Source organism: Periplaneta americana, chromosome 16, assembly GCF_040183065.1.
Source record: "Periplaneta americana isolate PAMFEO1 chromosome 16, P.americana_PAMFEO1_priV1, whole genome shotgun sequence".
Lineage (NCBI taxonomy): Eukaryota > Metazoa > Arthropoda > Insecta > Blattodea > Blattidae > Periplaneta > Periplaneta americana.
In genome coordinates this window covers 89,135,556-89,148,768 of record NC_091132.1, presented here as the reverse complement: position 1 = coordinate 89,148,768, position 13,213 = coordinate 89,135,556, and the positions used below count along the sequence as shown (strand labels likewise).

At 35.7% G+C, this 13,213-nt stretch overlaps 1 protein-coding gene across 5 annotated transcripts in view; it reads left to right on the top strand.

The window, feature by feature from the left end:
* LOC138690940 (prolyl 4-hydroxylase subunit alpha-1-like) overlaps window positions 1-13,213 on the top strand; it is a 310,277-nt gene that overhangs the window by 268,009 nt on the left and 29,055 nt on the right. For 4 of the 5 annotated variants that reach the window (XM_069812517.1, XM_069812516.1, XM_069812514.1 and 1 more), the window contains 2 exons: window positions 2,983-3,147; window positions 7,968-8,140. In XM_069812517.1, the coding sequence (XP_069668618.1) occupies window positions 2,983-3,147; window positions 7,968-8,140 (338 nt within the window). The remainder of the gene's footprint in view (window positions 1-2,982; window positions 3,148-7,967; window positions 8,141-13,213) is intronic. The other variant, XM_069812515.1, reaches the window with a different exon arrangement.

Genomic DNA, 13,213 nt, shown 5'->3' with positions numbered 1-13,213 from the left:
AAAGACATTTAACAATAGTCAGCATTATAAAAGAATGACTCATCGTTAATGTTCTCATATTCTAAGGCAGATGTAAGGATTCTGTAATAGCCATGATATATTGTTGGAATATAATTAATCAGTTCCTGATTGATAGGTCTTGGACCATAATATTTAAGGGGAAATAGCCTATTACACAACTAAGGCAGGGTCTACCTATCCGTCATTGCAGATGAAACCAGTGATGTTGCCAATACGTACAGTACCAAATGGTTGTCCTTTTATATGTACAGAGCTATTATTATTATATATCCCAGAAAAGACCAGCCAGCCTTGCCCTGTGTGGTTTCCGCTGTGCGCTAACCATTTGTCCTGAGCAATCGAGCTCCAGTAGCTATACGGCATTCAGTGTCCTTAGAAGTCGTGTAATTATACTCTCGATTCTTCAAGTGTACAACGTTAGTGTATAAAGTTTAATGATTATTGTCTATTTAGATAATGCCTAGCAACAAATTCTCACTGTGTGAATGTGTGTATATGTGTAATACGTACATAAAAGGCAGAAGGTCGTGTGCGAAAACAAGACGAAAATTTCGAATGAAGTTTCCAAACAGACCTGTGTCTTCTGTCAAAATAATTAGACGACTCGCTAAAAGATTTTAAGAAACAGGCTCAGTGAAGAATCGAAAATGAAGCAGAAAACATAGTGTTCTTATGCGAAACAATTGTCAGTTTATTTCCAACAATATTCGCCACTGCTCATAGAGCTGCTGTGTCAATGAGGGAATTGAGGCGTATTTTCGTTACGAGACTAATCAGTAATAATTTGAGGCCTCCACGAAGCCCAGATAAAAACTCTGTGACTTTTACGATGAAAGAGTGATGGAACGGAGAAAAATTCTCTCCGGCACTGGGATTTGAACCCGGGTTTTCAGCTCTACGTGCTGATGCTTTATCCACTAACCCACACCGGATACCCATCTTGGTGTCGGACAGAATCGTCTCAGTTTAAGTTCCAACTCTTGGGTTCCCTCTAGTGGCCGCTCTCTGCACTACGTCATAGATGTCTATGAACGTAGGACTGAAGTTCACACACATGTGCTGAGGTGTACTCGTTATGAGTGACTAGTTGGCCGGGATCTGACGGAATAAGCGCCGTCTTAAATCACGAAGTGATTTACGCATATCATATATATTATTTTAATGTACCGAAGTACATATGATATTTCCATGCAGATATTCTGCGTCATCATACAATGACTCATAACGAGTGCACCTCAGCATGTGTGTGGACTTCAGTCCTACGTTCATAGACATCTATGACGTAGTCCAGAGGGCGGCCACTAGAGGGAACCCAAGAGTTGGAACTTAAACTGAGACGATTCTGTCCGACACTGAGATGGGTATCCGGTGTGGCTTAGTGGATAAAGCATCAGCATGTAGAGCTGAAAACCTGGGTTCAAATCCCGGTGCCGGAGAGAATTTTTCTCCGTTCCATTACTCTTTCATCGTATAATGACGCAGAATATCTGCATGGAAATATCATATGTACTTCGGTACATTAAAATAATATCTGTGACTTTATTTATGGGGAACATTAAAAGGTAGAGTTTATAGGAAAAATCTCATTCTATAGATGAACTAAAAGACTATATACGAGAAGGAATCCAAACTATCAATGATGTGAAACTTCAGAGTGTTGTTCCTTTGTTTATCAGGAGATGTCAGTTGTCTGTGGTGGCAAATGGGAACCATTTTCAGCAATGACTGTGAGCATGGTAAATCCGCTCTTTTCTGGGACGTATGATAATAATAGATCTGTAGATCTTGGATGGGAAGCCTACAGAGAGGTTTTGGACCTTCTTCGCACCACCAAATAACATGACGCAGAAACATTAGCTGCTTCTTTCTTAAAAGAACTTGAAAGTGTGGGAATTAGGGGGCGGATTTTAGCATATTTATATGTTTTACTCCTTTGTTGAAAATCATATACTACTATTATATAAATGCATTTCAAGTTTTTGTAACCATAGGCCAAGATTTTATAATGTATACCAATATATGCATATTTAGAAGATTAGTGCATATTTCAGCTTTTAGCGCATATAAAAGCATATTTTGTTATTTTTTAGCAATGTAGTGCTTAAACCAAGATTAAGAATACGGAAAATCAGGAAAGTGGAATACAGAATCAATCAATCAATCAATCTTCTTAATGTATCCAGCTGTTTGCTGACAACATAAAGTCCACTATAGTCCACTGTAGTCTATTCAATTTTTGTTTTTCATGAGAAATGAGGGGTATTTTGATTGGTGTTCATTGTAAATACCTATTGCTAGTAGCCAGAGTTGGGATGTAGTCAATATATACTGCAGGGCTGTGTCTTCTGCAACTGGTACTGATGATTTTAATTTACTTTTTTGTGGTTTATGGATGGATAGTATAGAAGAATGTATATTGCCTTGCTCATAAATAAAATTCTGTGATGTTAATGCTGTATCAGTTACCGATAATAGAAGTGTGCATATCTTTTTTGTTGATATTCAAGGCATAGCTTATGTAGGCTAACTCTTTTCCACTATTCCACAAAGAACTGTAGTGCTGAATCAAGTGGTGAAAAAGGGACCATTCTTTTCAGTTCCCGCCACATGGTCTCATCCTTGAACTGTAAACACAGAGTTTGAAAATAAGAAAAAAGTAAAAGAGAGTTGCAGAATTATTTTAAATGGCGACAAAACTGCAAACATAAATACCATCTTACTTGCATCAGTACATATAAACACACTTGAGAATAAGAATTTCACATTTTGACTTCATTTATTCTATAAAGTTATGCCACACATATACATTGTATTACTTTTGTTCAGTATCGGTACTTTGAAAATATCTATATGCAACACAGATGGCTATCTCTTTCCTTTATTTTCGTATATCTTATGCTTACAAAAATATACAACTTAATTTATGTCTTATGAGTGAAATATTTTTTCTTTCTTTTCTAGCGGGAGATTGTTTTGAACTTGGTCGCCAGTCTTACAATAATGGTGATTTTTACCACACAGTACTGTGGATGAATGAAGCATTGCAGCGTTATGAAGAGGAATATAATAAAACAACAGCAAAGTCTGATATTCTTGAATATTTAGCTTTCTCCACATATAAACAAGGTATGTTTTTTAACATCCACCATAATTTTCACAATGCATCGAAGAAATTGTACAATTAAGTGTGGACATAAATCTGATTTACATCAAATAAAAGATACTTCTTCCTGATGCCACTTTATAGGAAACTATTTAAATATTAACACCGTAGTCATTTTCTTATTTGATGTTATAATTCACATCTTTCAGGAGACCAAACTGTTAATAATCTGAAGAGAATATTTCGGCCTATTGGGTAGATACCATAGGTCAGATTACTTCAATGAGAGTCTCTAGTGATACAGATTTCAGTATGATTATATTCTCGTATTTAGTGTAAGCTAATTTTTTTAACGTAATAACTTGCAGAAGACCCTACTCTTCACCTTTGCTTTCATTTTTAATTACAATGATGTCTGTGTGAGTTACATGACTGATTAATTACTCGTATAAGGTTGTGAAGAGGCATTACAGAGAAGTTTTGGAGAAGAGTCCAGTGGAACCTTAATCAGGGTGATACAGACTTGGGTGATATCCTTGGCTAGAAGAACCAATTGATAGCATTGCTGCAGCCTTAGTCCTTATTTACTGTACATACGTGATTTTATGACTATGTCTTATGCCCTACAGTCACAAAACTCCAATGCAATCAATACCTATGTAGAAATCCTCATTATCGTCATTCCCTGTACAGCCTGAAACTTTCATCACAATAGCCAGGCCTATTTGATCTCCTGAAGGATATAATTCATCATCATCATCATCATCAGCGAGTCATTCTCGGTCCACCTTTTTTTTTTTTGAACGGCCTAAAGATTTCTCTTCCCTTGGGGATTGTATTCAAGCATGGTTTTTGGAAGTCTATTACGATTCATTCGTTTTTTCCATTGCAACTGGTTCTTGTTTATAAACTATGAGACCGATTATAATTCTGTGGTGTTTGGGTAAAGGGAGATGTCATAAAAATGAATTCGGAGATAAATGAAAATTAAACTTGGAACCCTTATTACAAATAATTTTCTACACAAATAAAACACATCAACTGCTAGTATTCTTTGATTTTTGCACACCCACTTGTATAATTTAACTTGTGTGTTCATCTGGGGAACAAAATTCCACCTGGACAAAAAAATCACTTATACCTCTTTACCCGAACACCACAGAATTGAAGTTCTTGCAGGATATCCTCATTTCTTTTGCAGTCCAAGCAAGTATATCCTAGTGTTGCTCTCATAAATTTCATTTCACAGGCCATTTTTCTGCTGATATTCGTACTGGATAAAATTCATAACAAGAAATTGAGAATGAAAATAAAACCATTGATTGTGAGGCTCATCTGTATTCTGGTACCAAGTAGACATATATGTTCATAGATTTTTCATAGTGTTGCTGCTATTTTTTCTCAGTACATAAGTCCTGAAAAGTAGAATAGTAAAATTTAATTACAGTAAAATTTCATTTATACGTTTTTTATGGAGGAGTAGGGTTGCCAACATTTTTTAAAGAAAATAGAGGAGACTAAAGAATCAACAAAATTTCACATAAAATGGACAAATTATCCAGTTCTGTTACTAAAAAAACAACTTTATTCTACACTTTAACAGCTAGACTTAAATTTAGAGTATTTTGAGACAGATTTTGTCTCTCATAATAATTGAAATCGACTGCAGTTTGGACTTCTGATTTGATTAGATGTGTCGTGTTCCTATATCGAACTTGTCCAATTATTGTTCATGAGATGAAACACTCTCTTTGTATGAGCATTTAGTACTAACTACTTGGTATGTTTAGAATAAAACTTGCCAGTTTTTCCAAATTTATAACATCAAAATGATTTGATTTTAAACAAGTGAGCACTAAAATTCATTTCTGGCAAGCATTACCTTCTACAAAGATTGTACCGGTACATTTTAGTACATCTGAAAATTCACCATATAAATCATCATTATTCACTGCAAAATCAAATGTTTCGAATGAAAAGTTTTATATTATGCAAAAATAAGGGAGAAAAATGCTTGAAGAGAAGAAAAATGAGCCAGGAGCCTGTTAAAAATTAGGGCCAAATATAGGAGATCCCAGGAAATACAAGAGAGTTGGTAACCCTAGTCTGAAGAGAAAACGCATAAATAATGAGAAAAACATATATCATAACTTCAGTGACTTAAATAATATCTGAGATAGACTTTGAAGACTATAGGGGAAACACAGTTAATCAATTTAATTAGTGAAATTTTCACAAGTGATATTTAACACTTTATAGTTAAGCCATCTTTGACTTTATCATTCGGTACTCAAATTTATAACACATATTCTTGAAGAATGTAGGATTATTTGTAGGAAATCTTAGTTGGTTAGAGCTAAAGCTGGTCCTATTACATTAATTCAAACTTCAATCCAAAAAATTTTACGAATTTGACTTAATTTGCTTTTCCCGTGTGATCTTCATCGAACTGCTTGCTTCTAAGGAATAAACCCATTACATTGATTAAAGTTCACGTTAACACTTTGTTAAAAACATAAAATTACTTAGTCATACGTTAAAAAGTGTTAAAATTTTAAAGAACCCATTACCTCAAATTATTGTGATAACCATTCCCTAATTTGTTCAGTTACATCATGCTGTGTTACGAAAAGTCTACTGTTTCTAAAGCAGTAACAGCATCATTAAGGGACATAATATTGTTGGAGGCAAGCATGAGCAGTTTGAACTTTCACGAATTTCAAAATGGGCTGCATCTTAACAATGAACACACATTTATTGTATATTCGCGCTCTTACATTTTCATGGCAAACTTAATTTCGAGCAAAATTGATTGAGAATGTATGATGTTTCACATCTCCTGAAATTTAAAATGCGATCATGTAAGTGCCTTCTTCTTCTTCTCCTCCTCCTTCTCCTTCTTCTTCTTCTTCTTCTTCTTCTTCTTCTTCTTCTTCATTAGGCCATCATTTCAGTGGATGGTCCAAAGATTTTTTTTTCTTAAGGGACAGTGGTTTATTATTTGGTGCGATATTTTTATTAGTGGCATTTTCAGTACATGTGCCACCAGCAAGAATACGGTATGCACCAAAATAAACAGCACTGAAATTCTCGCACTGATACTGCACATGTATGTATCGTATCCATGGTGAAGTTTGTTTATCTAAACTCATTGTTGTATTGTTGACACACAATATAGTGAAGATTTGCTAAAATGGTTCTCACATCTGAGGAAAAAGAGTTTTATCGTCGAGCATTATTTCCGGTCATATGGAGTGGGGCGTCAGTATGGGTTGAGCTTGCGCCATGTTAAAGAGCAGTTCAGGAGCGATTAGCAATGCAACACCAAATAACACAACAATGTTAGCTGTCGTCAAGAAGTTCCATCGTACGGAATCAGTCTTATGTTATCTTGACTTATCTTGATTTTCAGAATATGTTTGTAATTTCAGTATGCCGTATGACCGGAAATAATGCTCGACAATAAATACCTTCTCCTCTGTTGTGAGAACCATAATTGCAGAAATCAACATAACACTGAATTCACAATATGTCAAAATACTGTATACAATAAATAAATACTTCGTTGCTAGGGAAACGTGGACAGCAGATGAACGATAATTTCAGTATTGTTTATTTTGGCGCATACTGTACTACACATATACGTGTAAAATATAGGAATTTTGCCAGGACCTCGGAAAAAATAATTAAGTGTAAAAAATGCATAAGTGCGAAACATGTAAAAGAAGTTTTACCGGTACTATATGTGCCTTGTTTATAATTGAACAGCCTCACATTTTTTATAAACTGCTCCTATCAAAAGATAAACAGTTACAGTACTTTTTTCTTGATTCCTTTGTTGAATTTATTAAACTGACTTAAAAAGGTAATATGCAATTATTACTGTAAGATGGAAAATGACTCTGCGATAATTGCTCTGGTAAAAGGTAGAGGTATGCGAAAAAGCGGTTGGGGGGCATGGAGGTAGACTTCCATCTTTCTTTACTTCAGCACTAGAATGACGTTGCCGTAAGTTATTTGGACTCATTGTTGATTTGTAGAAATTACGTTCACCTCCACACATCATTAGATTACTCTTAGTCGTAGAATACACACTACACAAAGTTTTTCGGCAGAAAAAGTTGACTTTTATGGACTACAGTGTAAAAGCTTGGAAAATATTTTTTGAGTCATAGTTTCACTTGGACATTGTTCAATTTATTTCGTTTTCTTTCCTTTTAATTTTTATCGCCATTGTATGGCCAATGACTCTAGTCAAATGCCACTGCATTGAATAAAAAAATATATATATATATATATATATATATATATATATATAAAGGGGGAAAGGAACTGGCCACTCTACCCCATTATCTCCTGACTTAGTTGCCTCAGCCTCATGAGTGATTCCTTATTGGTGATACTTGTGAGGTTCAAACTTGTCTTCGGATAGTTGACTAAACAAACACACAAGGATTTTTAAGGCTGATAAATCCTTAGCACATCTTTCAGAGAGGTAGTTTAGCAGGAGACCCCTGTGATGGTATGTAAAAGAATACCCGTACTTATGTGAATGAGAGGATTTAAATAAAGATTCACTAGCAGTTTCTCATCTCTATCAAAATTAAAGCGCCTTAGGCCTACTGGTGCTTCTTCTTCAGAAATGGAATTCTTGACACTGTTAGACATTGGAAATCAAGGAGAGTCTTAGCCATAACCCATAATTAGAGGCGTTAACAGTCAACCACCCACTTTCAAGAAATGTATTATAGTATCATCATCATCATCATCATCATCATTATTATCCATCTTCATTATTTCCTTGTAGTTTTTCTTATAGTGAAACATTTGGATTCGCTTACAGGAAATGTTCATAGAGCCTTGAAGCTAACCAATGAATTACTGGAAATAGTTCCAACTCACCAACGTGCTCTTGGCAACAAAGTATACTACCTACAAGACATTGAGAAAGCAGCCAAAGAAGGACAGAAGAGGGGAGATGACGGAACAGGCTCTGTTCTTAGTGATCAAGTAAGAGTATGTTATGCATTATTAAACAGTATTGTATTTGTTCTATATTTATTTCCAAGATGATATGCAATATTTCAACGGCTGAAGACCTGAGTTCAAATCCTAGAAAGCTAATTTTTGGAGAATGTTGCCTGTGGATACTTCATGTTATGATATATTGTTCTACAAATTCTCCATTTTCATCTCTCCATTACTATTGGAAGAGAGAATTGTCACTACTTGACCAAAACTAGGAATGTCACAATTGAATATCAAGCTGATAATAAAAAAGTCTATCAAATTCTTACAAAGATCTTAGCACAACTGTACAAAGTATATGTAGGCTACCTACTTTTAGATTTATTTCAAGTTTGCCAAGGCATAAGTAGAGTACATCATCTTTTTTCATGTCGTTGAAAATTTTGAAGATATGTCTCTCAAGTTGCTTATAATTATAATTCTCGTGAAATGACAGAAAATGGGCATATAGTTAAATATCGTATGACTATGCATAACAGTATGATTTTCTAACTTACGTGAGTATTACACAAAATGAATATTGCTTTTTTAACATTTTTATAGGAGAATGACATATTCTTGTGCAGTAATAAAATGTATTACTTATTTACTTCTTTTAAGGAACACAGAGGTTCATTGCCGCTCTCACATAAGCCTGTCTGTGCAAGATTAATCCAGTCTCTATCATCATATCCCACCTCCCTCAAATCCATTTTAATATTATCCTCCCATCTACGTCTCAGCCTCCCAACTAACACTCTATATGCATTTCTGGATTCGCCCATATTGCTACATGCCCTGCCCATCTCAAACGTCTGGATTTAATGTTCCTAATTATAACAAATGAAAAATACAATGCGTATAGTTCTGTGTTGTGTAACTTTCTCCATTCTCCTGTAACTTCATCCCTCTTAGACCCAAATATTTTCCTAAGAACCTTATTCTCAAACACCCTTGATCTCTGTTCCTCTCTCAAAGTGAGAGTCCAAGTTTCGCAACCATACAGTAATATAACTGTTTTATAAATTGTAACTTTCAGATTTTTTGACAGCAGACTAGATGACAAAAGCTTCTCAACCGAATAATAACAGGATTTCCCATATTTATTCTGCATTTAATCCCCCCCCCGAGTGTCATTTATATTTGTTACTGTTGCTCCAAGATATTTGAAATTTTCCACCTCTTCAAAGGATAAATTTCCAATTTTTATATTTCCATTTCGTACAATATTCTGGCCACGAGACATAATCATATACTTTGTCCTTTCAGAATTTACTTCTAAACCTATCACTTTACTTGCTTCAAGTAAAATTTCCGTGTTTTCCCTAATCGTTTGTGGATTTTCTTCTGACATATTCTCGTCATCTGCATAGACAAGAAGCTGATGTAACCTGTTCAATTCCAAACCCTCTCTGTTATCCTGAACTTTCCTATTGGCATATTCTAGAGTGAAATTAAAAGTCAAGGTGCTAGTGTAGCCCACAGTGAATTGGAAAAGCATCTGACAGAAAATGGCCTATAAAATTTATGTTCAACTAATTTCGTATCAGTTACTGTCTGTTTCTATTTTCCGTTTTTTAAGCATATATATTTATACATCTTGATTACACAACTTTTAACACTATATCACTTCGGCCTGCTATTGGCCATCATCAGAAACATCATGAAACATGTTAACAAGGTAACATAAAATTTAATACGTAAAGACACATAATACGTTTATCATATATATTTTATAGTACCGATATTCAAATTCAAATTCAAATTTCAAATTTATTTACAATTTACATTTGAATTGAATACATATGAATAGATACCCGAAATGAGCATATGCTCGTGCTCGGGTACAGTCCAGTAATCTACATAAATTTTACGCGGTTCAAATAATAATGCTGATGATATAAATAATAGTAACAACAACAACAACAACAACAATAATAATAATAATAATAATAATAATAATAGTATAATATATATAGGTAGTTTGCATAAATGATTGGTTTTAAGATGATTCGATTAAGCCTATATGTTTAAATGACACAGAAGTTTTTGTTGTCCTCTCATAAACTTGTTTTTATACTAAATAGAAAGAATATAAATATAATGACAGGAATACTGAATGTTCAGTGTCCATGTTGGCAGAAAGATGCCTGTAAGTCATGATTATCACTGAAGATTCCATCTACAGATAATGAAGGAAGAAAGAACAATTTTTTCACATGTCCAATTTCAGTGTCCTGAATTGGATGTAACCAATATAAATACCATTTGGAACTGCTCTTTGGCTACTGCGAATTTATAGAGAAAATTAATCTTGTCGATGTAAATAGCTCTGTAATAGTCTCTAGGTTTCTGCAATCTTTATGGATGGGGAACACAATGGGCCCAAAAAAAGAAGCTTATCTATGGATTGATTGTAAGCAAGGTAAGCTAAGCCATAAAGTGTGCCATGAAGTAACTACATTAGGTGCGTTAAAAAAGAGTGTATTTCTGTATATAATGAATGACGCTCATATTCAGTAAATTACTACAGATCGAACAGATCAGATCAGATCAACTTAAATCACTACGAAAGAAAATCATTGAACACAAGAAATCCAGTGCTCATAATGTAACACAAAAATTATTGATACATCTGAAAGCAATCAATTGAAAATGTTCGCGAATAAACGAGTGTAACCCACCATGAAACAACAAAAGCGAAATTTAGATCAGCTTATTACATTGCGCAGAATGACCACACTTACAGTGACCATTTCGGTTTACTTGAGCTTCAGAAGCTAAATGGAGTAGGCATTGGTGTTGCCTTGCATTCTCCTTACAGCACTGTTGAGATTATAGAACATGTCTCTAAGGAAATGAAGGCTAGAATTATTAGAAAAATAAAGGATGTATCTGGGAAAATATCCTTTAGAAGTAGATTCATTTTCCGGGCTGAGAGGCCGTGGTCTATTAGTTGGTTTTATACCAGACGTTTCGTCTGCAACTGCGGCAGACATCTTCAGTGGAGTGGTATCCAAGGTCGCAAGACTCTTCTCGGCGTATCTGAGGCAACTGATCCTGTGTCTGGTTGTGCGAGCGTATTTATAGTGCGGCTCGTGGGCCGAGGCCTGTTGTCGCTGTGGTCCGCGCCACTTTGTTCGCTGCTCCCGTTCTGGGTTCCGTCCTTTTGTTGTAGTGGCTTCTTATCTGTTCTGTTTAGGACCGGGTACCAACACTTGTTTAGCTTTACGCCTTCTTCCTTGCGATTAAAGTTGTTGTTATGTTTATGTATTTCGATCGCTTCTCTATGTAGATGGGGGAAGAAGTGCGTCGTCGTGCTCAAGATGTCCGTTTCCTTGAATCTAATGTTGTGATCGCCCTCTTGATAGGCATGTGCTGCCACTGCCGATTTGTCGATCTGTCCTAGGCGGCAATTCCTATTATGTTCTGTCACATTAGATTCAAGGACACGGACATCTTGAGCACGACGATGCACTTCTTCCCCCGTCTACATAGAGAAGCGATCGAAATACATAAACATAACAACAACTTTAATCGCAAGGAAGAAGGCGTAAAGCTAAACAAGTGTTGGTACCCGGTCCTAAACAGAACAGATAAGAAGCCACTACAACAAAAGGACAGAACCCAGAACGGGAGCAGCGAACAAAGCGGCGCGGACCGCAGCGACAACAGGCCTCGGCCCGCGAGCCGCACTATAAATACGCTCGCACAACCAGACACAGGATCAGTTGCCTCAGGTACGCCGAGAAGAGTCTTGCGACCTCGGATACCACTCCACTGAAGATGTCTGCCGCAGTTGCAGACGAAAGGTCTGGTATAAAACCAACTAATAGACCACGGCCTCTCAGCCCGGAAAATGAATCTACTTCTATAGACTCCGGCCGTGAAAGCCTACACTGCAAAATATCCTTTGTAATTGATGAGTCTACCAGCCTAAGTTAAAAATCAGTACTGATAATCTATTTGAAATGTGAAATACGCAAAGAATAACCACCTAACTATTTCTTTTTAGATCTAGTCGAACTTTCTGATCAAAAGTCTGAGACAATATTTCAGAGTTTGTTAGCTGTCTTAACAAACACAGGTTTGATAATGAATACCTCTAACAACATTTGATAGGATTTACAAGCGATGCTGGGTAAACAATCTGGAGTAGCCCAGAAATTTTCATCCCAGTATCCAAATATAATAATTTGGCATTGTATGAATCATTGACTAGAGTTAGCTTTAGCTGATGCCGTTGTTGAAGTAGGTGGTGTCAATCATTTTCAAATAGTCTTGGACAAGCTATACACTTTATACAGCAGGTCACCAATGAATCAACGTCAGTTAGCTGAGTGTGCTGTACAGCTCGACCAAGCAATGAATAAAATCGGCTATATTCTAACAACTAGGTATGTGGCCAGTTAATTACGAACAGTTTCAACTGTTTGGTTTGGCTACAGCTCTTTATTTAGGTATTTTTTGAAAGCCAAAGAAGATATGAATAGGTCGTCCACTGAAAGAATCATGTATAATGGTTTATTGAGGCGATTTTCAGCCATACATTTCTTACAGGATTTGGCCAATAATGTATGACATTTTAGCAGAAGTATCTATTCTTTCTGAAAACTTACAGAATATAAATTCCTCTATATTGTATGTATACTAACTAATTAAGTGATGCATTCACTTAATTGAATCTCAATGAGAAGCCTGGCAGGCGAGTTCTAGAGGTCCAAATAGTGATCAAGAATTGACAGTTTTGTTCCATACTATTAACCAATAACCTGAAGGTGATTTTCATTAACCGACGACAACTTTTGTCTAGTGTTACAACAATAACTAGCCATTAATCTACGTCAACAGCAATTGATTTTAAAACTGTTGAATACGAGTATGAAGAGCTCTTGAATCATATCAAAGTTCTTGAATGTGACCAGTAGCCCTCTGATTTACCTGTAAGGTATGGCGAAGAAGAGATATAAAAGCTCTGCAATATGTTTAAACTAAACACATTCAAGGTCAAAAATGCTTATCGAGATTACTGTGACAACAGCCAACATGTCCCCGAAGAATGAATTGCACAAAACTGATGCC